The 22,964-nt window shown below is 47.5% G+C and overlaps 3 protein-coding genes and 1 long non-coding RNA gene across 8 annotated transcripts; 3 read left to right on the top strand and 1 right to left on the bottom strand.

Annotated features, from left to right (window-relative positions):
• Positions 1-3,966: 3,966 nt before the first annotated feature.
• On the top strand, positions 3,967-7,394 carry LOC120712350. Of its 4 annotated transcripts, none has more exons than XR_005690856.1 (4): positions 3,967-5,286; positions 5,566-6,602; positions 6,986-7,036; positions 7,148-7,394. It is a non-coding gene; the product is annotated as an uncharacterized LOC120712350 (long non-coding RNA). The 4 variants fall into 4 exon arrangements; XR_005690855.1 differs by having other exon boundaries at positions 4,595-4,686; positions 4,958-5,286; positions 5,566-7,036; XR_005690854.1 differs by having other exon boundaries at positions 4,601-5,286; positions 5,566-5,965; positions 6,375-7,036.
• A 1,159-nt stretch (positions 7,395-8,553) lies between these two features.
• LOC120712346 (2-oxoglutarate-dependent dioxygenase AOP3-like) lies at positions 8,554-16,765 on the top strand. 2 transcript variants are annotated; one of them, XM_039998109.1, is made up of 4 exons: positions 8,554-8,993; positions 15,299-15,741; positions 15,883-16,207; positions 16,302-16,765. In XM_039998109.1, exons 1-4 carry the CDS (start codon positions 8,901-8,903, stop codon positions 16,572-16,574), a joined length of 1,134 nt encoding a protein of 377 aa, XP_039854043.1. In that variant the 5' UTR covers positions 8,554-8,900; the 3' UTR covers positions 16,575-16,765. The 2 variants fall into 2 exon arrangements, with proteins under 2 accessions (XP_039854043.1, XP_039854044.1); XM_039998110.1 differs by lacking the exon at positions 8,554-8,993 and adding an exon at positions 14,498-14,951 and having other exon boundaries at positions 16,302-16,756.
• Positions 16,766-18,268: 1,503 nt separating this feature from the next.
• On the top strand, positions 18,269-19,715 carry LOC120712347 (2-oxoglutarate-dependent dioxygenase AOP2-like). The gene is made up of 3 exons (XM_039998111.1): positions 18,269-18,775; positions 18,878-19,202; positions 19,287-19,715. Exons 1-3 carry the CDS (start codon positions 18,414-18,416, stop codon positions 19,506-19,508), a joined length of 909 nt encoding a protein of 302 aa, XP_039854045.1. The 5' UTR covers positions 18,269-18,413; the 3' UTR covers positions 19,509-19,715.
• A 95-nt stretch (positions 19,716-19,810) lies between these two features.
• On the bottom strand, positions 19,811-22,814 carry LOC120712349 (protein CHAPERONE-LIKE PROTEIN OF POR1, chloroplastic-like). Its single transcript, XM_039998112.1, has 5 exons — positions 22,604-22,814; positions 22,391-22,491; positions 20,906-21,288; positions 20,438-20,514; positions 19,811-20,358 (listed from the first exon to the last, which is right to left on the bottom strand). Exons 1-5 carry the CDS (start codon positions 22,684-22,686, stop codon positions 20,208-20,210), a joined length of 795 nt encoding a protein of 264 aa, XP_039854046.1. The 5' UTR covers positions 22,687-22,814; the 3' UTR covers positions 19,811-20,207.
• Between the last annotated feature and the right edge of the window lie 150 nt (positions 22,815-22,964).

Below are 22,964 nucleotides of genomic sequence, written 5' to 3'. Positions count from 1 at the left end.
GGAGTGGCTTGCCGTGCTCTGCTAATTGGCTCACCAAGATGCAGCCGTGGGTGGACCAATGGGAACAGGCAGACGAGCACTTGGTCCATCCAATAGGACCACACACAGACAGCTCCTATAGGGCTTACCACACCTGGTACTTACCCTGGACTCGGGCTCGTCTGGTTTATGTTGACACTCACCCGCAGGCACACCAGGCGAGGCCTCAGGATGGCTATGCCCGGCACCACGTGGAGGCACTAGCTGGCGCGGTGAGTCTCTTGATCATATTTGCATATATATATATATATATATATATATATATATATATATATATATATATATATATATATATATATATATATATATATATATATATATATATATATATATATATTAATATTCATAAGATAATTCATGTGTTACTAACTGTTCCTTTACTCAATCGATGCAGTTTCGCCTTTGCAACATGATGGAGACGGACTGCTCAACTTACCTGACGAGGGTACGTGCCATATCCCCAATGACCCAGTTTGAGCAGACGGAGGCATGGTCGGGGCAGCGTGACCAGTTGCGTTCAGTACTGCACAACTTGGGAAGTCATGTGCAGTATGAAGACAGCCACGGGTCGTCCCAGGCCTCGCCGTCGTTCCCGTGTCTGGCGACCGTGCACCGGCTGACGTCTCAGTACTACACAACTGCAGGTAACGTAGATATCTCTTTAAAATTAGATCAAGTGTTGCTACATATTTACTAATATCACAAACAGGATACGATCCAGCTACTGCGTTCGGCCATACTGCAATGTTTAGAGGGGCACCACCAGTTGGCGGACCGTATCCAGGGATGGTACTGGGGCCACAGATACCGGCCTACACAGGTTATTTTATGTTTCGTATTTCGGTTTCTACATATCATGACAAAAGACATGAGCGTACGCTAACATCCGCATTTTATGCGTAGGATTCTACCCCGATGCTGGCGCCGAACCTTCTTCCTCCTTTCGACTGGTACAAAACACTCACTAATTTACCACGCAACATATGTTGGTTTACGTTTATATGTTACGCAGGGTTTGTTTTGAGTACGTTCGTTCCAGATAACGAAGGCATCACCATAGACGAACTCGACAGCTTGACTCCAGACTCACCTGGCGCGCACGGTGGCCCCGATGTCTTGGGGTATTTACAGTTAGGAGGAGCACCACTTGGGATCTCTCAGCAGCAGACCCCGCAGCCCTCTTTGCGTCCTGAGCGATAGGTGAGGTCTCCGGATCGTCACACCTACTCCGAGGGCCATGTCTGTGCCCAGCAGATGGCTAAGAGGGTCCGACGCCCTAGGGGTGGTTAGATATATCCATTGTTTGTATCTCTGATGTTTATTTGTAATGAGATAGCTGTGGACCGCTTATTTGTACACTTCAACGTTCGCCTCTGATCACTCTCGTATTTTCCATTACATACGATCGATGGTATGTTTATGCTTCGATGCTCCATTACGACTAAGTACGATTCAAATTCGACATTATGTACATGTCCAATGAATGCAAGTTAGGTACGAGACATACATACAAACATAATACAACATTAACAATACTAAATGCGAATACATCTTAAATCAATGAACATCATATATTATAGATCATGGCATGAAATCATCTAGGTCGTCATCCCAGTTGACAGATGGTGGTGCTGCAGGCAGAGTTCACCAAACCGGTGGGAACCGGTCCGGTTTGACCGGTTACCGGTCAAACCGGTCCGGCCCAGGTCCGGTTTGGACCGGTACCAAACCGGTCCAAATTCAAAATTCAAATTTAAATTCAAAAAAATGAAAAATTCTCAAAAAAATCCTAAAAATATTCGTTCATTTAGTATAGTTTGCGGGGATTTGAAGTTAAACAAAAAAAAGCGTGCATACAAAAGTATACAAATACAATGTAAAAGTAGTACAAAAAAGGATTGGAGGGTTCATTTAGACTAAAACATGTTATACAAACATTCATTTAGTATACTTTGCGGGCATTTGAATTTAAAACAAGAAAGAAAAAAATTTGAATTTGGCCGGTTACCAGTCAAACCGACGGGTAAACCGGTCAAACCGGCCGATAAACCGGTCAAACCGACCGGTATACCGGTCCGAACCGATTGCACGGCGGTTTTTGAATTCAAATTTAAATTTGACCGGTTCTGACCGGTTACCGGCCAAACCGGACCGGTATAGCGGAACCGGACTCCTCCGGTTTCGCCGGACCGGTCGGGAAGGTAAACCCTGGCTGCAGGTGGTGTAGTATGGCTCGACGAACCTCTTGCCTTTCTCTTTCTCTCTTTTCTGGATCTACGTTCATGTACAGGGGGACGACACATCATGTGTTCGAGGCCATGGTTTGGGGGGCATGAAGTCATCCATGTCGTCATCCCAGTTAACACAAGTTTGTGCTGCAGGTGGTGCAACATGACTTGACAAACCTCTTGCCTTTCCCTTTGTCTCTTTTCTGGTTCTCGGTTCATGTAAAGGGGGAGGAACATCATGTGTTGAAGGCCATGGTTTGGGGGGCATGAAGTCATCCATGTCGTCATCCCAGTTAACACAAGTTGGTGCTTGAGGTGCTGCAGCATGACTCGACGAACCTCCGGTCATCTGTTCTTGCGCAAGCCAAGTACTATGACCCGAAGATCTTATCTATCTCCTTCGTCTAGTTTGCGGCATAAGTCCACCGAAGATACATACCAATTTACGGAAATTTGGTATCGATTTGTTAATCAACTCCGTGTCCTCAGGGTAATCCTAGCATATAATTAAGCAACAATGTTACTGTTTCATAAATATGGATTCCAAATGACGGACGGGATTAGAACTGAATGAGAGTTACCTTAATGTGCATCTCATACACCTCTGGCTGCATCCATATCTTACAAGAACTTTGTAAGAATCCAATGATATTAGGATGATTCACTAGTTCACATACTCTCATGTATATCTTCCGATGTTCTAGCAGGTGTCCATTTACATCTTGCGTTGTAATACCTCGAAATAATGTGAAATCTTTAAACTCTACTACTTTGGACAACACCATCTCTATCGTACCATCCGCTAACGGATCCAACTTCTTACTGATAACAAGATTGGTCATGATATTAAGTATTATACTAGATTTTTCTTCGGTCCATGAAAATCCTCCACAATTGGAGGCAATCATTGCCTTATGCTGCAATATCAATAAGGTACTGTTATAATTCTATTCTAATTCATAATTAATTTAAAAACAAGTCTGTAATAGTACTGAAATTGTAATACTAAACGAGTGTTCTAAAGCACCAAATCTAATTCAGCTAATCCGCTAATTAAATTAAATTGTTATACAATATCAATGGATTCATATGTAAGTTACCGGTAGATCACAAGTGCGCAATTCGGCAGAGCTTCGCCGCTTTTCTTCTCCTCACCCCTCTCTTTTTTTCTTAATTTTTAATATAATTTTTGGGCTCAAATGAGAAGAGAATGGAGGTATGGAGGCCAGGACTTATATAGGATGGGAGACCCCCCGTCGCCCGTGGGGGGGCGACAGGCCATTGTCGCTTGTTGGGGGGGCGACAAGACCCCTCCCTCCACACACCCCCGGCTAGGGACCTCTTTGCAAATTCAAAAAAAATTACATTAAGGTCCTGTCGCCCGTTGCTTGGGCGACAGGACCCCTGCCGCCCCTGGGGCGGGCGACCGGGGCCATTTTCGAAATTTTTCAAAACGGACATATATTTTTGAAATTTTTATTTTTTTAAATATAAAAAAGAAAAAGACGCCTGATTCAAGCTCCTCGGCCTCGGCCCATTGGCTTTTGAAAGTTAAAGCCACAAATTGAAGGCACGGGCTTTCGCCGGACCGTGGTGGCCTGGTGGGTGAGCGAGCAGATCGATTGTGCAAACTGCAATCTACTGCTACTTAAAAAAAGAACGAAGTGACAAATGTGTCTGCCTCGGATGTGTCTGCCGCGCGCGGTGTGTCCGCCCATCGCCTCCCTCCGCGCATGGATGTGTCCGCCCTTCGCCCTTCCTCCGCGCCCGCTCGGTCATCCCCTTACCGCCCAGTGCCCGACGGTTCCTCGCTCACGCGGTCACGCCTCCTTGTCCTCCACCTCCACCAGGCACGCGAGCAGGCAGTTCCACCTCGCCGCCGCCCTCACGCCACCTCTGCCCTCTCTCTCGCGCGCACGCGCTACACGCCTCCGCCGCCGTTGCTCGCCCACCGGAGGCCGATTCACCACCTCCGCCGCGCGACATGCCGCCGCCACTGCTCACCAACAGGAGGCCGATTCACCAACTCCGCCGCGCGACACGCCGCCGCCACTGCGCACCAACCGGAGGCCGATTCACCAACTCCGCCGCGCGACACGCCGCCAGCGGTGGCCGTATTCCGGCCAAATCATGGAGCAGCTCCGAAGTAGAATCGCCACCACGAAGCAGCTCCGAAGCCGGCCGCCGCCGGCCGGATTCCGGCCAAATCCGGCCCTCTCCGCCGAAAAAATTGGGGACTGCAAACACTGACCACTCGTGAATTTGCCACTCCCAGTGAATGACACAGTAGGACTATATGTGTATGAAATATGGGGCCAATGTCAAAACTGCAATCCCAATCCCGCCCTGCCGCCGGCCCTCCTGCGCCTCCACGACGATCTGATCCGGCTCGAGGCCCTCGTCGTCGTCTCCACGTCAGGTGAGCCCCTCTTACAGTTTGCAATTGAGTTCATCCCTGTGTTTGCAAGGAGGAGCTGAATTAGGTGTCTGGGAGGAGGGGCCACGATGCTCGCGGATCCGGCGACCGAGCTGTGGGTGCTCCACCCCGGACGCGCGCACGACTCCGCACCGCCTCGTAGCGGTGCCATCGCCGCCCTGGCGCCGCGCGCCGCCGTGGATCCGCAGCCGCCATGTCGCACGACTCCCCATTTGCCTGTGCATCTACTCTTACTTCTTTTTACTCTTTGTAGTCGCCCATCAGTGCCGCCGCCAACCACATGGATCGACGCAGTTGATGGCTGCCCCGGCCGCGCACCCATGGTTGCCCACCGCACAGTCGCTGCCCTTGCACCCTCGACTTTGTGGCCCCTGACCTCAACGGAGCCGTGCGGTGGGCTGCGTCGCTCGCTTGCTTGGTTGCTCCCACCACATGCTGGCGCGGCCGCTCATGGCGTGCTTCAGCGGTGGAAGTTTGGACGCTTGGTCATGGGTTGAGCAGTGGGATCACCTGTGTGAGGCGTCATCATAGTATTGTAGACGCCAAACTACAGCAACGCTTGCTTGCAAATCGCACGACACTGTAAGTGATAACTAATTTTACTTCCGTTCGTCATTTGGTTACCTGATTAACTTTAGTTGCATTAGCACTTAGAATTCAGACCAATAACTGGTTTCCATAGCCTCCATTCTAATGAAGTTCGGCCAAGGGAATGATTTTTAGTATAGCCCTAAAAACTGATATTGATCTGGTGTATAGTTCAACAACAAATGGCATGCTTGCTGTACTCAACTGATTAACTTATGGTCTATTCATTTTTCTCACAATGTTAATCTGGAATGTCTATTTGTGATATTGCAGATAATAGTGACGCCCCCACATCTCTACGGTAATATATGTTGTTCATATATGGTGAGGCTTGTGCTGTTCTGCTCCCCATGGAGAGGGGAATGAGGATGGATGTTTTCTGGTGCTTGGATTATAATCTTATTAAGAGAGGATTAGAGAAGGAGGAGGCTTCAGTAATGTCCAGCTACACAGGAAGAAAGTTGAACGCATTGCTTTGTGCTCTGCTCTATCACTGTCGGAGAGGATGGAAAAAACAGAGGTGCTATAAAAGTATGGTTCTGATGCACTGGCTGCTGCTTTGATTTTGGGTGAAGATCGCGTATGGAAGAATAGGATAAGCGCCAGAAGTGTGCTCCTAAGCTTCTATTAGGAAGTAGTAGAGAGGATGAAGAGAAAATGAACACCGGCACAAGTAATCTATTTGCTCCTGGCATTCATTCGACTCTACACTGCAATGCACATAAAAGAAAGAAGTGAACTGTCGTACACAAGTCACAGACAAACCTTACATAGTGTACAAATTTCCCATATTCATGGCCTGGTGAATTGTCTTTTGATCGAGTTGTTGGTATTGAGAATAGGATTTGATGTCAGGGTTAGAGAAACTGACACAATTTTTGCATGGAAGGTGTTGGACAATATCAATCAGTTTGATCAATTTTTATAGGCCAGGAAACAATCAAGATAACACAATAATCTCTTTCTCAAACTAAAGTAATAATAGTTAAAATGCTCGGTTCAATCTTCCTCTGTTACAAATCTGGACTCATGTTACCTTTATTGTTAACCTATACAATCTCTAATTGTATTTTTCCTTGCAGATAGCCATACAAATGATGATAGCCATACAAATGATCTGGGATCTTCCTTGGATCAAAGACCTAAAAAGCACCACTAGCTACATCAAGTTATGTCGGCTGCGGGAGGTGGCAGCTTTGCTTGCGTCTGGGTGGTGGAAGCGAGCCAACAATTTGGGTGGAAGGAAAATGATGAAGCTGTGTTGTCTGTTACTTGGTTCCAGCAATAGCAAAAAAAAAAATACTTTCTAGGTGCTCAAATTATCAAGTAGACATGACCTTTTGTATAAACATTTTTTTATACTTCCAAGTTCTAATTTAAGCTAATTGCATGTAATTTAAGCTAATTGCATGACTTTATCGTTATATATCATTACAAATATTGCATACTAAATTGATACTTATAAAGATAATTTTTTTATCACCCATTTGTTTCTCACTCCTTTTTACCCCCTGGCCCCTGCAAAGTGCTGATTGCCTAGATTGATTGCATTATTTCAACAAAGTTCAAGTAGGTTTAGCAGCTACGGCCACTTCTTCCTTAGTTTCTTCCTCGGCTCCAGCGTTTGAACCCTTCCTCTATCTATTGGGTACTGCATACCTGTACATTGATCTTGTGTACTGTTTCGTTTCAGGTTCAAGCTGCTGTGAAGTGGACAAGGACCCAAGCAAGGGATGGCACCTTGGTAGGTTCTTGACCTCCTACTTGCATTTTCTTTCTTTAAAAAGTACTTTGCTGCATACATAATCCAGTCACTGCTTTAAAACTGATGTCACTTTGGATATGGTGCTGACAGGATTTCAAGACAATGGTCAAGAGTGCTCGACTTTAGCGATCAGATTTTGCCTATCTTCACTTATGTTGTTCCATAAATCTAATAAGATAAAGCTTTGCTCAGTTGTGCCCCTACATACTTATAACTCTTGAGTCGAATCAATTTTGCGTGAATATCTCACACCTATGCTCCTGGAAATTATGTGTAGCTCCACGTAAAAAAATGACCATAATTGTTTTTGCGAAGTGCAATTGGAAACCTTACTTGATATCTTGAGCTTCAGTACCTTTTCTTTTGAGATCTTATTTTTAGGTTCATAGGAAAACACCATTTCATTACTTGTTGCTTCAGCCATGTAAAACTTGCTTAAGTTGTTTTTTTTTCTAAAGGATCTTGTATCGTGCTACGTCTTTTGGATGGAAAGTACAATGCCTCCCTCAACGGTCATTCTTCATGGTGGGAGGCAGTGAGGAAGTCATTTAAGAAATATGCATCACTGTCTAACCTTTTGCTTATCAAGAATGCCTAGCAGCCCCCGCACAAATCTGTATGTCTATGTAAATAGCAACAGGCCCATTATGTTGTGCTTTGTTTGAATATTTTGATGTGATTATCCGATTGGTTGTTTGATTTGCATCGAGATTTGTCCCCGTATACTTTTTTTTGTTCATGTTAAAGAAGTTCGACTCCCGTAGCAACGCACGGGCATTCAACTAGTTACCAAATCAAATTGTGACTTATATGGTGGAAGCAAACGTAAAAGAAGATAAGAAAGCGGGAAATGAAAATTTTAGCCTCTACGAACTAGGAAGAAAAAACATCACTACTCCAATTTCAAAAAAAAAACATCACTACTCTTGTATGTGCTCAATACCAGCACATCAGTGGTGCTCACCGCTTGCAGAAAATTCCCTCAACATTTGCATACTAATTTTCTTTTGAAACACAGTACAGCGCGATAAACAATATACGCATGCTCATCTTATAAATATAGGCATATATTATGTTCGTATGAGCACCTTCGAGAGGCTAAACTAGCAGATGTACAAAGTCACATATACGCATATCGTTATCCACAAACAGTCCTATCACTGGAATAATGACAGCACCAATTGAATCCTAAAATAAACTTATAAAAATATAAGCACTCATAACGAGTCAAGGACTTAAACCATGTGTGTTCCACGATAAATCTTAAGGCCAGCTCCAGTGAAATTGAACTGGCAGCACAAGTCGGATACAACCAGAGTTCGGTTCTACTGTGTTGGCATCGTTTACATGGGCCCCATCTACGGGGAAAAAAAATGCGGAACTCACCAGAGGCACTTCCTTCGCGCGAAGGGACGGAAATATCCGCCTCCCTCTCGACGGTTCCGCTCCCCTCCCTTTGTCCCTTCTCCTGTCCCTCCCCCCCCCCCCCCCCCCCCCCCAACAAAAAAATCAGATGATTGATCCTCAAATTGGGCAAGGGAGAAGAGCGTATCGGATCAGGACGCCTCGGATCTGAGCATATCGGGTCCTTCGCGGTCCATGGCTTCCTCGGCAAGGTCTGGTCATCCGCGGGCGGGAAGGAGGCAGCGGGAGCGGCACCGTGGACGAGTTCGGGCGGGCGGCGGTGGCGCAGGCGCCGGAGGCCGCGGGGCTCGCTGAGCGCACCACTCCACGGTGGACGTGGTCGTCGTCGTCGACATCCTCCTGCGCTACATCTCCCTCCTGGGCCCGTCGTCGGCCTTCAACGCCAACCTCGCCGGCCGCGCGCTCGTCAAGGAGCTCGATGTTATCCACACGGTCGTGGGAGGTTGGCGCCAACACAGACGAGTTTGCGTGGGCGTCCGCCCCGGATGCACGACACGACATATACAGCAAGGTGGCTCCTTCTTTCAAGCATCTACTCACTTGATGTGTTTGCTGTGATAATTGCGATTTCAATCTTGTTCACAAATGGTTTCATACAAAATATAGCATGTCGTACATATATTAATAGTGGAAGTAGCATTACAGTGACATTGCATAAATAAGAAAATAGTTTCATTGGAATAAACTTTGAAAGGAATGCAATATGCAGTACAAGAAAAACATTACTAACTACTGCTCAGGTTGGTTGCCCCCAAATTTTTGCCATATATGCTCACCAAATCGTTCTTGAGTCAACGATGCATATCTTTATTCCGAATAATAGCCACACCTATCGCCAATACCCTGTCAAATCCATGAATTGGCCCCTGGCCATATGCATTCAGTGGGGCAGGGGAGCTCCCCTGGTCATAGTTGTAGTCATGGCAGCCCTCGTAAGAGTCCCTCTCATCCTCGACAATCATATTGTGCATAATAATGCAATCATACATGATCTCACCAAGAGTTTGTGTTTGCCACACACACGCTGGTGTGCGTATAATAGCAAAACGAGACTGCAACACCCCAAATGCGCACTCAATATCTTTTCTTGCTGACTCTTGCCTTTGAGCATATAACTTCTGCTTTTCACCTTGAGGCAGTTTAAATGTTTCTGCAAATGCTGCCCATTCAGTATATATGCCATCAGCTAGGTAGTAACCCATGTCATACTCATTACCATTGATGGAAAAGTGAACCTCCCGGAGCTATCCCTTGTCATTGTGCTGTGAACAATGGTGACTGATTTAAAACATTAATATCATTGTTAGACCCAGCCACACCAAAAACGTATGCCATATCCATAAATCATGCGAGGCAACAGCTTCAAGCATGACAGTGGGTACTCCATGATCCCCGCGAGTATATTGTCCCTTCCATGCTACTGGACAATTGTCCCACACTGTCATCTGATAAGCGACCATTCCCGGCCTTCCCCTTTCCCTTCCCCTTCCTCTTTCTCTGTTCTTTTGCTGCCTTCTGCCCTTGTGGTCGAGGACGGTCAATCTCTTGTGCCTCTTCAGTGTCTTGGTTTGAAGAGGAAGTATAAGCTCCTGATGCTGACACCTTATTTCTCTTATTCCTAATGACAGCAGCCACATCTCGATTAAGCCATTTAGGTTCATCCTTCACCACTCTCCACCAATCCTCAAATGGGAAAGGCTTCTCTATTTTCTTCACTTTTTTGTATTCTTCACATGAACCATTTGCATAAGTTGTTGATCTGACCGCCCACTTTGATATGTGTTTGATATTTCTGTCCAACATCCATGAAATTTGGAAACAAGTGCACTAGTTGCATTCCAATGGTTTTTGCACTGTGTTGTGGTCCTCTTACTTTCCTTTTGGAGCATATAGGTTGTACTCATCTGCAACTCTCTTCCAGTAATGTGACCCCTTCTTTAATTGCCATCAATTGGATCATTTGAGTTGTTCAACCAAGCACTTATCAGCCGCAGATTGTCTTCTTCAGACCAAAACATACGGCCACCTATCTTTTCCTCGTCTGAACCAGCATCACTCCATTCTTCAACACTGATTGGATCTATGTTTGTATTTTCTGCACGAGCTATTGGAGAAGTTACGGGATAAGCTGAGTCCTGACATCTTGAAGCACCAGCTGCAAACATAGATGATGAACCTGGTGGTGATGATGGATTGGCAGCCATATCACCCCCATAGAAATTGCCATGGAAAGGAATGCAATGGTGATAGTTTGAGGAAGGGAACTGATGATAACCTGGTTGGACTCCAAAAGGATTAAAATTTTGTGGGTAGAAGGGAGGTGGAAAGGACCTGGGATCATATTGATGTGGAGGAAAAATCATAGGTTGATGGGGTTGGAAACCATGCTGCTGTGTGTTTGTGTTTTCAGGATCTGAGCTTGGGATTGAGGAATTCATCAGATTTGTGAAACTAGATGAGGAAGAGTGCTCCGTTGTAGCTATGTGTGAGTTTGAATGTTTGCATGTGTAAACTTCATGTATGTATATAGATGGAGCCATGGACGCAAGCAAGCTGGCGGTGGCAACGAGCATCCACAGCCAACGGCCATATGTAGTGGAATATATTATTTTACTGGAAGTGGGTGGTGGTGTAACGGCCACCCGTGCTCTTCTTAATAATTTATTCGCCAGGAGTGGACTTGTATGTGGAGTTCGAATTGTATTCTGACAATGATGGTTCGGGTGCCACAGTGGTAATGGTTCGGCTTGTCCTCTCCACGGTTCGGTTTTTTGTGCATACTGGTGGTGCCCTAACAGCTGAACTATTACCACACCAGATCAGTTGACTTCTATAATTTGTTGATTGATTTTGCTTAAGTCAGTACTGGATTTAAAAAAGGAAATAGCAGCGACTCCACACTACTTGATTCTCGATTATGGCCGACGTTCTCCAGCAGATGGTGAAGAGTTGCTCAGAGATCAAACACCCCGCTGATGACAACTTATCGTGTCCCGTCCTGCAATACGCGGACGACACACTGATTGTCCTTCGAGCGGACACCGGTAGTGCGTGGAAGCTGAAAGAAATCCTTGACTCCTTCTCGGCGGCAACAGGGCTCAAGATCAATTACAACAAGAGCACCATTGTGCCTATGCACACCTCTGCTCGTCATGTGACAAGGCTGACCAACATACTGGAGTGCCAAGAAGGTTCCTTCCCTCAAACCTATCTTGGGCTGCCGCTTTCTTGTGACAAGCTGCGACTCAGTGCATTCACGCCGCTGATTTGCAAGTCTGATCGTTACCTGGCGGGATGGCAATGCACTCTCCTGAACCCAATGGGGTGTACAGTACTGGTAAACAGTGTCCTGGACAGCCAACTTATCTATGCCATGTCCTCCCTGCTACTACCCCAGGGTACACTGGATGCCCTGGACAAAAGACGTCGTGCATTCCTCTGGGCGGGGGATGACCACGTTTCTGGTGCGCAATGCCTGGTTGCTTGGGAGCTGGCGTGTCAGCCAAAGGAATTGGGTGGTCTCGGGATCAAAGATCTTGCAGCCCAGAACAAGTGTCTTCTACTGAAACTTCTCCACCGCCTGCACAACCCCGGGGGATCGGCGTGGGCATGCTGGGTGCGCAGCAAAATCGATATGATATCGATGCATAGGGACATAGCCGGAGCGCACTGGCGCGATGTAAGCATCTAGGCCCTCAAGGTATGTTTCGGTGATTAATGACAACCATTATTGTGACTAATGAGTTTGTGCAGCTTAATAGATCATTATCGCTCATTTGGTCATATGTCAAAAGAGGCCCCTCAATTTCATTATTCAAAAAGGCGATCTCGGTATTCAACTCAATTTTATGTCAAGACTAAGGATCTTTCTAGTCCTAAGTGTCATAAGGTTGAGAAGGACACTTAGGTTAGTATAGGTTTTATAGTTTTGTAGTGATCGCACTATTAAGAGGGGTTAAGGCTAAGTAACTTGAGCATGGACATGATCATTTGAAAATGGATGCACACTATGGTCACTCAGGTTTCTAGAAGTTCAAATAAGTGGTTCTCAAACTATATCTCAAGAATATTTGGATTTCATTCAAGACTCAAATCAGAAAAGACAAAATCAGAAAAAGTCTATACACCGGTTTAACCGACGCTCTCAATTTTCTATACGTCGGTTAAACGAAGTCAGCAGAGTCTGGACAAATTCAATACACCGGTTAAACCGACGTGTTTGAATTTAACGTCGGTGCATTGGTCCAGAGTTGGTTTTTCCAGGGAAATTCAAGTTCTATTCACCGGATTAACCGACGCTGTTTGAATCAAGACGTCGGTGCAATTGACCAGTGAGATGGTTTTTCAGAGGAATTTAAAAGTTGTACTCACCGGTTAAACCGACGATAGGTTTGAGTTAACGTCGGTGCAGTTGTCCAGAGACTTGATTTTTCAGTGGTTCAGTGGACAACTACACTCACCGGTTAAACCGATGCTACGTCGGTTAATCTGCCCCAGTTGTAACGGCTAGTTTTCAGAAGAGGCAGTTTACATTCACCGGTTAAACCGACGATGTCAAGGGGGGGTACGTCGGATTAACCGGCGCTACGCAGTTTTCTGGCAGCTTTTCTCCAACGGCTCTATTTGTGTGAGCTGCCTATATATACCCCTCCAATGGGTCATTTCGCCCACTCTTGACACCAGGCAACATCCAAACACTCATACCATAGTCAAGAGCCACCTTGAGCTTCATCATTCACATACTTGTGCATTCAATCAATCAAGAAGCAAGATTAAGGACTTGAGTAGAGAGAAGCTAGTGTGCATCCGTTCTTGGTGATCGGTTCTTGCTCAAGTGAAGGCCTTAGCTTGTTACTCTTGGTGATTGGCATCACCTAGGCGATCTTGGTGATCGAGGTGTTTCTCGCGGAGCTTGCCAAGGATTGTGGGAGCCCGGAGAAGAAGATTGTACGTGGCTTGATCTCCACCACGCCGGGATGGTGAACGGAGACTCTTAGTGAGCGCCCTCGTCTCGGTGACTTGGGAGGTGACAATACTCTTTGTGAGTGTCACAACGTGGATTAGGGGTGTGTGCCAACACATCGATACCACGGGAAAAAATCCGGTTGTCTCTTGTCCATTCCTTTTATTCAAGCATTTTCTTTCATGCAATTTACTCATGTGCTTGACTTAGAGATCATAACTTAGCTCTACCTTGCTAGGCTTTACTTTGTTTTAGCTCTCTTAGCTTGTGTTAGTAGCTTAGTTATCCGGTTGGTGAATTGGTGCCCTACTAGCATTGCATAGGATAAGGTTGCTTTACTTTGTTTTAGAATTTGAAAAAGGCCCAATTCACCCCCCCCCCCCTCTTGGTCCATCGATCCTTACATGCGACCTTGAGGAGCTGCTGCCTATGTACCGTGCAGTAACCGTGAGCAAAGTGGAGAACGGGGAGACAACCAGCTTCTGGCAGGATAAATGGCTATCTCAGGGCCGACTCATGAACAAATTCCCGCTCCTATACAGCCATGCTACCACAACGGAGGCCTCGGTGGCTGAGGTGCACCGCAATGGGATCGAGCCTTTCCTGGCATCACGATTTTCTGCCGGTGCCAGGGAAGAACTGGCTGCAGTCAAGGCGATCCTCGAACACCTTGAGCTGACTGACGCCGACGACCAGCGTTTCTCGCCGCTTTCAGAGATGAAGACCGAACTGAAAACAGGGCCTATCTACCGGCTAACCATGCTTGCGACCGGAGCACCAGAATGCACTTTTGCAGAATTTGTGTGGAAGAACAAGGCACCACCACGGGTACAGTTCTTTGGATGGCTACTGGTGCTGCAACGCCTCAACTGCCGTGCTAACCTGAAGCACAAGCACATACTGGAAGAAGCTTCGTGCGAGCTATGCAAGAGTGGAGATGAGGACTGCGATCGTCTCTTCCTGACATGTCCCTTTGCAGCTCAGGCTTGGAGCAAACTAGGCGTGGATACTCAAGGGTGCGCCGTGCAGGAAGTCTGGAAGGTGCCGCGCCCAGCAACAATCCCGGCCAAGCACTACGACAGCTTTCTTCTGCTAGTATGCTGGAACCTGTGGAAGCACCGCAACGAGGTGGTGTTCAACAGCCTCCCCCCTTCGCATGAGAGACTCTGGTGTGCCTGCAAAACTGATGCTCGAGAATGGAGCTATAGGTGGAAGTCAGCAGACTACGCAGTGAACGAAGCCTGGTGTTTTCTCTTTTCGAATATGTAATCCTTTTCCAGTTTTTTGGCCCCCTGTTTTTCCCTAAAATTGCTGAAGACCAAGTGTAAAACTTTTGGCTTGCAAAAAGCCCGTTAATCAAAATTCAGGTGGGGGATGCTCTCCTCCCCCCGGTGACCATCAAAAAAAAATCCGAGTTAAGCCTATACGCCACCAGCCTATTACAACATACTTGGAAGTCGGAACTCTCTCTCCTGTTGTCTTCAACACAAGACACAATAACATCAGGTAGGCACTCTCTCCATCCCAAATTATTCTAGCTTTTCTATGTACATAGTTTTTATGATGCATTTGGACATATATATATAGTCAAAATAACTAACAATTTGAAATAAAGGGAGTAGTAACTTGTTTATTTACGGTGCCTGTTTTCTTGTGCTGTTAGTGCACCTTGCGTCTTCAAAAGTTGAAGAAAATGGACACAAAATCAAAAGTTTGCTGTTCCTGCCCCAAAAAAATAAAAATCAAAAGTTTGCTGAGCTGCCCACGAGGCTCGTCCGAATGCAAAAGGGCCAAGCCCCCCAGCGGCGTCACATGATGAATTGATCCACTGCCACCCTGTTGACTTTCTGCAGCTGCATCGTCACATCACCGCGAAGCAAAAGATCCAGCAGAAAGCCAGCACAGAGGTGAGAGGCCCCGTGATCCGGCGGAAGGCGCGAGCCATGGAGATCGCCACGGTGGACCTCCGCTGCGTGGAGCCCGGCGGGCCGGGGTGGGAGGCCGCCCGCGCCGCGGTGGCCGCGTCCATGGCGGCGCACGGCTTCGTCATCGTCGCGCACGGCGCGCTCAGCCCGGACCTCCGCCGGGCTCTGTTCGCCGGCGCCCTGCCGGAGCTCTTCGCGCTCCCGCTCGAGGCCAAGAAGCGCACCGTGTCCACCAAGGGGCAGTTCAGGGGCTACATCGGCCAGCGGCCCGGCATGAACTGGGAGAGCCTCCGCGTCGGGGAGCCCACCGACGCCGCCAGCGTCCGCGCCTTCGCCGACCTCCTCTGGCCGGAGGGCAACCCGGAGTTCTGGTGAGGCCACCCGCTAGATCCTTTGCCGTCTTGTCTTTTGATTTGCTAACACCTTGAGAAGTTGAGATGCTCTTCTGTTCTGAATTGTGGGGAACAAATTATAATCGATCCCTTTTCCTCGTGATGTCCTCCTACGCCCAGCGAGACGATCGTGTCGTTCGCCAAGGACATGCTGAAGCTGGAGGAGATGGTGGAGACGCTGGTCCTGGAAGGCCTCGGCGTCCGTGGGGAGAGCGTCCGCGCCCACTTGGACATGCTCGGGCACGGCATCCGGATGTCGCACTACGGCGCGCCGCCGGACACGGAGACGGCCATGTCCATGCAGCCGCACTACGACGACAGCATGGTCACCACGATCGTGCAGCACGAGGTGGAAGGCCTGGAGGTGCACGTCGGGGACGGGCGCTGGGCCGCCGTCCCTGCCGAGCCCGGCACCTTCGCTTTCGTCGCCGGCGAGCAGCTCAGGGTACGATACGATCTACCACACCCTCCTCGGTCGCGGCCGCCGGCCATCGCTATTATTCCTCGGCTGAGTTGCTGTGCACCCGTCGCGCGCGTAGGTCGCCACGAACGGGCGCGTGCCGGCGTGCCTCCACCGCGTGCGGACGCCGAGCAACCGCGAGCGCTTCTCGGTGCTGTTCGGCCGCCGGCAGAAAGACGGCGTCGCGGTGCGCGCGCTGGAGGACCTCGTCGACGCGGAGCACCCGCTGCTGTACAGCCCCCTGAGGCACGAGGAGTACTCCAAGTGGCGTTACTCGGAGGAAGGGGGGCTCAAGTTTGAGGATCCACTCAAGGTGTTCTGTGGTGTGGACAAAGTCGGAGCCATCGTTTGATGGAAAGCTTGACATGCCAGCTTGTCAAGCCGTTCGGAAGTCGCCATTGCGATTTGTGAATGTGCTCTACTGTTATTCAGTGCTCCGTATGTGACATAATTAAATGACGGTTTGGTTTAAGTTGCATACACTGATTCTATGGAAACTTTTGACTCTATTAAATATCAGCTTTTAAACAGAAATTGGACGTTATAAATTCAAAAGTGATGACAGTATATTTGTCTTTGAAAACAAATTTATCTGTTATAGAGCACTGATAGTCCCTGAACGGCCAATGGAAAGATTCTCATCGGACAATCTAGGGCAACATACTCCCTTCGTTCTGAAATGTAGGACATTCTAGAGTTCAAATTTTTGTACTCAAATGTAAAATATCTTGAGTTGCGAGTGGATTCAACCATCTTAATTGTGCATCATTTCTGGCTCTTTCCCAGCAGAAAGACGTGCATATAGTCATGTAAGGGGAGATATCGATGCATGGGAACGGCATGCTGCTTTAATTAGCACATATTTAGTTAGCCAAATAGTCTCAATGCTTAATAATCAGGGGTAGGGAGTTTTTTCTATGCAGCCAAAATCTATTCTAAAAACTTGAAATGCCTTATGTTTGGGGACGGAGGGAGCATGCAGGACAACTCTTGCAGCCAAATGAACCAACAGTTGCTGCAGAACTGTGATATGGTCTTTAGCCAAAAGTCATTTGGAATTTATAGAATATGCACGAGGAATTCTAGAGGAAAAGGTCAAAAATCAAGTGGCTCTGAAGGTTAAAAGAGAGCAATATGCCAAAGTTAGTTACACATCATAGTCGCCATAACACAGGGAAAGTCCAATATATTATTTTAGGCACATGACTAGCAACTAATTGCACTAACAAGAAAAGCAAGGTCTAGTTTATGACGAACGATGCCTCCTGGTGATACGTCTGGTACTGGTTCCTTCTCTTGGTTGGGGGTTTTCTTTTCTTTTTTTTTCCCCTTTCATGAGAGACTCCTCTTGGTTGTCGGCCGCACTGGTTGGTGGTCCATAGTCATACTCATACATGTCGATGTCTAACAGAAACATATTGTTTTAACACTAATACCGTATTACCAAATACATTCCGGAGCTATAAAATTTCAAAAATATACCATTCTTTAATTACCATGCACTAATTAAGAGAATAAACATAGTTTTCTATTTAGCTTGCGTACATATCTGCGTGCTATAATTAATTTGCATGCAAGAAGCGGTATTTTAGACCTGATATAAAAAAACCTACATGAGAATTTAAAAGTAGCTATATTATGAGAAAAAAATTAAATGCTAAAGTAGCTTATTTTGGATATATAAGGAGTATTTATTTGAAATATTTTCAATAGCCGGTTTGGTGTTCAGCAACTAATTAGTGGGGCACGGTATTTTTATAACATGAGATTTGTTTAACTGGAATGATTTGGACTACCAGTCTGCCACTCTGTCACATCTACTGTTAGCTCAGGATAAAACGTCACTTGCGCATACGATTAAGGCCCATTCAAAATTTCAAAATTTTATAAGATTCTCCGTCACATCGAATTTTTCAACACATGCATAAAGTATTAAATATAACTAAAAAAATAACTAATTACATAGTTTATCTATAATTTGCGAGACGAATCTTTTAAGCCTAATTAACAAACGAAAATGCTACAATGCTTTACACCCAAAAGTTTTTGCATCTAAACAAGACCTTAACTCCTGCTCTGCTCAATTATTGCTCATAGGTTGACTTCTAATCGAGGCTAGATATCCCCAAGGGAGTAATAAAGCAGGGGGGCAAGGCAAAGCGGATTCAGCGAAGCCGCGGGGGAGCAGACCATGGAGCTCGACAAGATCGACCTCCGCGGGGTGGAGCCCGGCGGGCCGGGGTGGGAGGACGCCCGCGCCGCGGTGACCGCGTCCATGGTGGCGCACGGCTGCGCCGTCGTCGTCGTCGAGCACGACGCGCTCGGCCCGGAGCTCCGGCGCGCGCTGTTCTGCCGCGCCATCCCGGAGTTCTTCGCGCTCCCGCTGGAGACCAAGCAGCGGAGCGACTCCCGCTGGGGCCCGTTCAAGGCCTACATCTCGCTGCAGATCTCCGGCATGGCCATGGAGAGCATCCGCGTCGCCGAGGCCGACGACGCCGGCCGCGTCCGCGACTTCGCCGGCGTCCTCTGGCCGCGGGGCAACCAGGAATTCTGGTATGCAAACCGCCGACTCTTTTAGCATTTCATACCATCGATGATCTTTCAACATAGCAGAACCATCTCGTGTAAAATTCCTCATGGCGCCGGCGACTCCAGCGACACGATCGTGTCGTTCGCCAAGAGCATGCTGAGGCTGGAGCGGATGGTGGAGACGCTGACCCTGGAGGGCCTCGGCGTCCGGGACGAGTGCATCGGCGACCACCTCGCGTCGCTCACCCACGGCGTCCGGCTGACGCGCTACGGCGCGCCCCCGGACAGGGAGACCGGCGTGTCCATGAAGGAGCACCGCGACGACAGCATGGTCACCGGGATCGTGCAGCACGAGGTGGAGGGCCTCGAGTTGCAGGCCGGGGACGGGCGCTGGCACGCCGTGCCTCCCGAGCCGGGCACGGTCACCTTCGTCGCCGGCGAGCAGCTCAGGGTACGTCCGGATCGACGTCGTGCCTCCGACCCGTCACGATTACTCTCCCCGAATTGAGTAGTCTCACCCACGGGCATCTTACAGGTCGTCACGAACGGGAGGGTGCCGGCGTGCCTCCACCGCGTCAGGACGCCGAGCAACCGCGAGCGCTTCTCGGTGCTGTTCGCCTGCCGGGCCAGGGACAACGCTATGGTGAGGGCGATGGACGAGCTCGTCGGCGGCGACCAACCGCTGGTGTACAAGCCCGTGAGGTACGAGGAGTACCCGAGCGAGCAAATCCGGAGCTCCACTGATGAAGCTGCGTGATTTCTGTTCACCTACAGAGGGATACAGTGTTGCAGCCGTGGAAGAATCCAACTTTTACATCCCTTTTCAACAGTGATGAAATTGTCTGGCTGCTGAAAGAACAATACTTGTAAGAAGCGAATAAAACAGCAGAAAAATTGCAAATTTTGATACTCTTGTCACAGTGTTAACGGAAGCGATAATAAGTACACATTAGTCTCTGCTTTACGGAGGAGGCCTGTCCCAAAATACCAGCTGTCCAGGTTTGGAAACACCCAAAATTCGAGCTGGACTCGAGTTCCATCGCTTTTAACATGCAGAGAGGAATCACAAACAAGACACTGAAATTATACTGCAGCAATGCATGATTGCAATTGTGGTACACTAATAAACAGGTAGAAAAACACAATAGCATGCTTTAACAACGTACTAACATAAGTTAATCAACAAGGTAGGTATGGGTTAGAATACTAATCAATACACTTGGGTAGGACTAAAGGGGACAACAAAAACGTACATATCTAAAAAGAACTATGTAGCTGAAGTTTGAACCATCCTGGGGCAAGGTACAGTAGAGCATTGATCATAATATACTCTCGGACCAAAAATGTGAAGGCTGCTCACGAGTCAGACAGTCACTCATCAGGTTTTGGATTTGCAAGTGGAGATGTCAGCAAGAGCAATCTTTGTGGCAACAGCAGGACTTCCCAAGGAGAACTATTACTTGAGGTAAGTGCAGCCCAAGAACATGAAAACATAAGCTGACAGCGAAGTAAGGAGCTCAATGGACCAAGTAGGTGGGATGATGAAAGCTGGTATGGCTGGAACAAGTAAAGAACCTAAGATCCAGCCACCCACAAAGACTCCAAGCCTGGAAAAAACAAACAAATCAAAACTTGGGGCATGACCAATAACATCTAAGATAGCATGCAGTGGAAATGCTCACTAACCCTGTGGTGGATGCCCTAACAAGGTTCTTCATCTTGTCATTGAGGAAGTATATGCATGATACAAGTGACAACGCAAGCTGCGAAAGAGAAAGATGTCAATGGCTTGTGTCCAAATTTTGTTACAGCTGAAAAGATTACTGTACTAGCTTCATCTTAGATATGAAGTCCATTTATGATTCTAATTGTCAAATCAAATAGGAAAAGATCTTCCAGACACTGACTATCTGACTTTTTTGGAGGTAGACACTAGAGAGCAAAACTTTGAAGGTAAACACTAGAAAATCATCTAGACCCTTTTGCACCCTTGAGGCCTTAATAATGAGGAAAAAACTAATGACCTCTCCCACGAACTGACAGTTTTGGCTCTTAAATAAACCTGTATGATTCAGGGATAACAGCTCCCTAAATTTAAAAACTCCAGAACTTAAAATTGAATCGTGAAAGATACGAAATGAATCCAAAGCATACCTGAAATGCAGGCCCAGACTCAGCAGAAGTTGCAATGCTCCATCCAGCAATGAAACCAAAAAATGCAAGCCTCCTTGAAATAATCTCTAGTGATGGCACCTCAAAGTATCCAAGCAGTGCCTTAACCCATGATGGGGATTCTTCAACTTGCTTTTTTATCTTGCTTTTAAGATTCATTTTGGAATGCTTACGGTGTGAGTAGCTATTCATTATTATCTTATCATAAGCACCTTCAATAGCCTCTTCGCTTTCTTCGTACCCAGCGTATTGTTTTAAAAGAAAATTCCTTGCACTCCGGACCTCTTCTTCGGATGCATCATGATCAACACCAAGAAGCTTGTAGGGATCCCATGATTGTTGTCTTGGAAACACTGGAACCCGCTCTGCCGATACACACAAATAGGTCAGCAGCAGAAACAGTAGCTGATTCTGGTACTAAAACAACCACCAGCACAAAAACACAACTGAAGACAGAACCTACCAGATTAAACAATAAACAAATAACTGAAGTAACAGCTATGATGAAGAAAAAACTACAGAAAGTTTAAATATTAGCTGGCAAAACCAACATTAAAGGGAATGCATTCAAGGTTTATTCGTTACAAGTTAGGCTATTCATTTCCACCAGGGACAGTTGGCAAACAAGAGGCTTCAATTGCAAGATTTTCACTTCACACATCAAAACTCAAAAATAGCGAGACATAGTTCAAAATATCTGTCCCAACTAAGTGAATGAAACTTTTGATTTCTTTTCCAGTTGGTTCGACAATAGGATAGAGGAGCTTGAGCTGAAACAGGGTTGACTAACTCTGTTAACAAACTGTGCTCTAGAAACAATTGCAGTCATAGAGAATGCCCCCAAAAGTTATAGGTGCTTCTCCAGAGCCTTAATAAACAAAGACAGGTAAATCTCAGTCTCACGATATGACGAGTAAGTTTTGTACCTAAGATTCCATCTGGTTTGATCGTATCAGAACAACGAGTCCACAGGGAAACAGTTCTTATCAGAAAGTAACAATTTCCCAGATTCACTAAAAAATGAGGACTAGTTAGGCAAACTGGATTGGGGTATGGGTGACTCCAATCCAAACAGTTAAAAGTTTGTGGATTTCACAGGGAAAATTGTGTTCTGTCATTCCAATTATCTCACAGAACGATAGCAACGACTAGATGAGATGATTCTCGCAGACAGGCAACAAGATGGCGGCAGGCTCAGTTGGTCACATTGAGTGCCTTCGGACAATTGCTAAGCTTTTTTGTTTAGGCTGAAAGAACCTTATTTGGTGGCAACAGCCAATACCCTATTATATATTAAATCAAAACCTTCTGCATCGGCCTCTTCCTTTAGGGTGTTGAATTGTTTTTATTCTCCAAAGAAACTACAACACATGCTTCCCAGGTTTAGCTTCCTAGGTAAGCAAGGTAGCAGGATGAATGTGGACATCGAGTACGGCACTAACTGAGCTACGGTTTCTCCGTCCTTACCGTTGCCGTAGCCGCCGGCGCCGACGGAGAGGCTCCCGGCGCACCGGAGCGGTGTCAGGGGCGCGCCTCTCCTTCCGCCCGGACCATACTCCGCCTCGGCTCTGCATAATTCACCAAAACCACACGTTGTAATCAGCGCGTCGCGTGGAGGCGGAAGCAAGCAGCTAACTGGCTAAGGCACAAAGAGGACGGAATTAAGCTGAGGATACATACATGTGGAGGAGAGGAGGCCTCGGGGGGCGACGGAGCGGGCGGGCGGTGACGGCTGCCCGGTTGAAGGCGGCAGCGGCCTGCATCTCCGCCGCCGCGGCGAGGGCGCGTGGCTGGGGTGGGGCTTGGGGGGAGGCGCGGCCCGGCCGGAGGCGGTGGGGGAGGCGAGGTCCGCGAGACGGAGGTGGTGTGGGGCGATTGGATAGGGGATCGATCACGCGGGGACGACCGGGGAAGGCAGCCGGCGGCGGGGTAGGTGGGGCCGTGGGGGTGGGTCGCATTGTAAATGGGCCGAATCAGGGGCCCGATGCATGAGGATGAGCCGTGATTCGGCCCATTAGAGCAGGCCTCAAATGCGAATTTC

Source organism: Panicum virgatum, chromosome 6K, assembly GCF_016808335.1.
Source record: "Panicum virgatum strain AP13 chromosome 6K, P.virgatum_v5, whole genome shotgun sequence".
Classification (NCBI taxonomy): Eukaryota; Viridiplantae; Streptophyta; class Magnoliopsida; order Poales; family Poaceae; genus Panicum; species Panicum virgatum.
The sequence above is the reverse complement of the archived record's forward strand: the minus strand, read 5'-3'. Positions and strand labels throughout refer to the sequence as shown.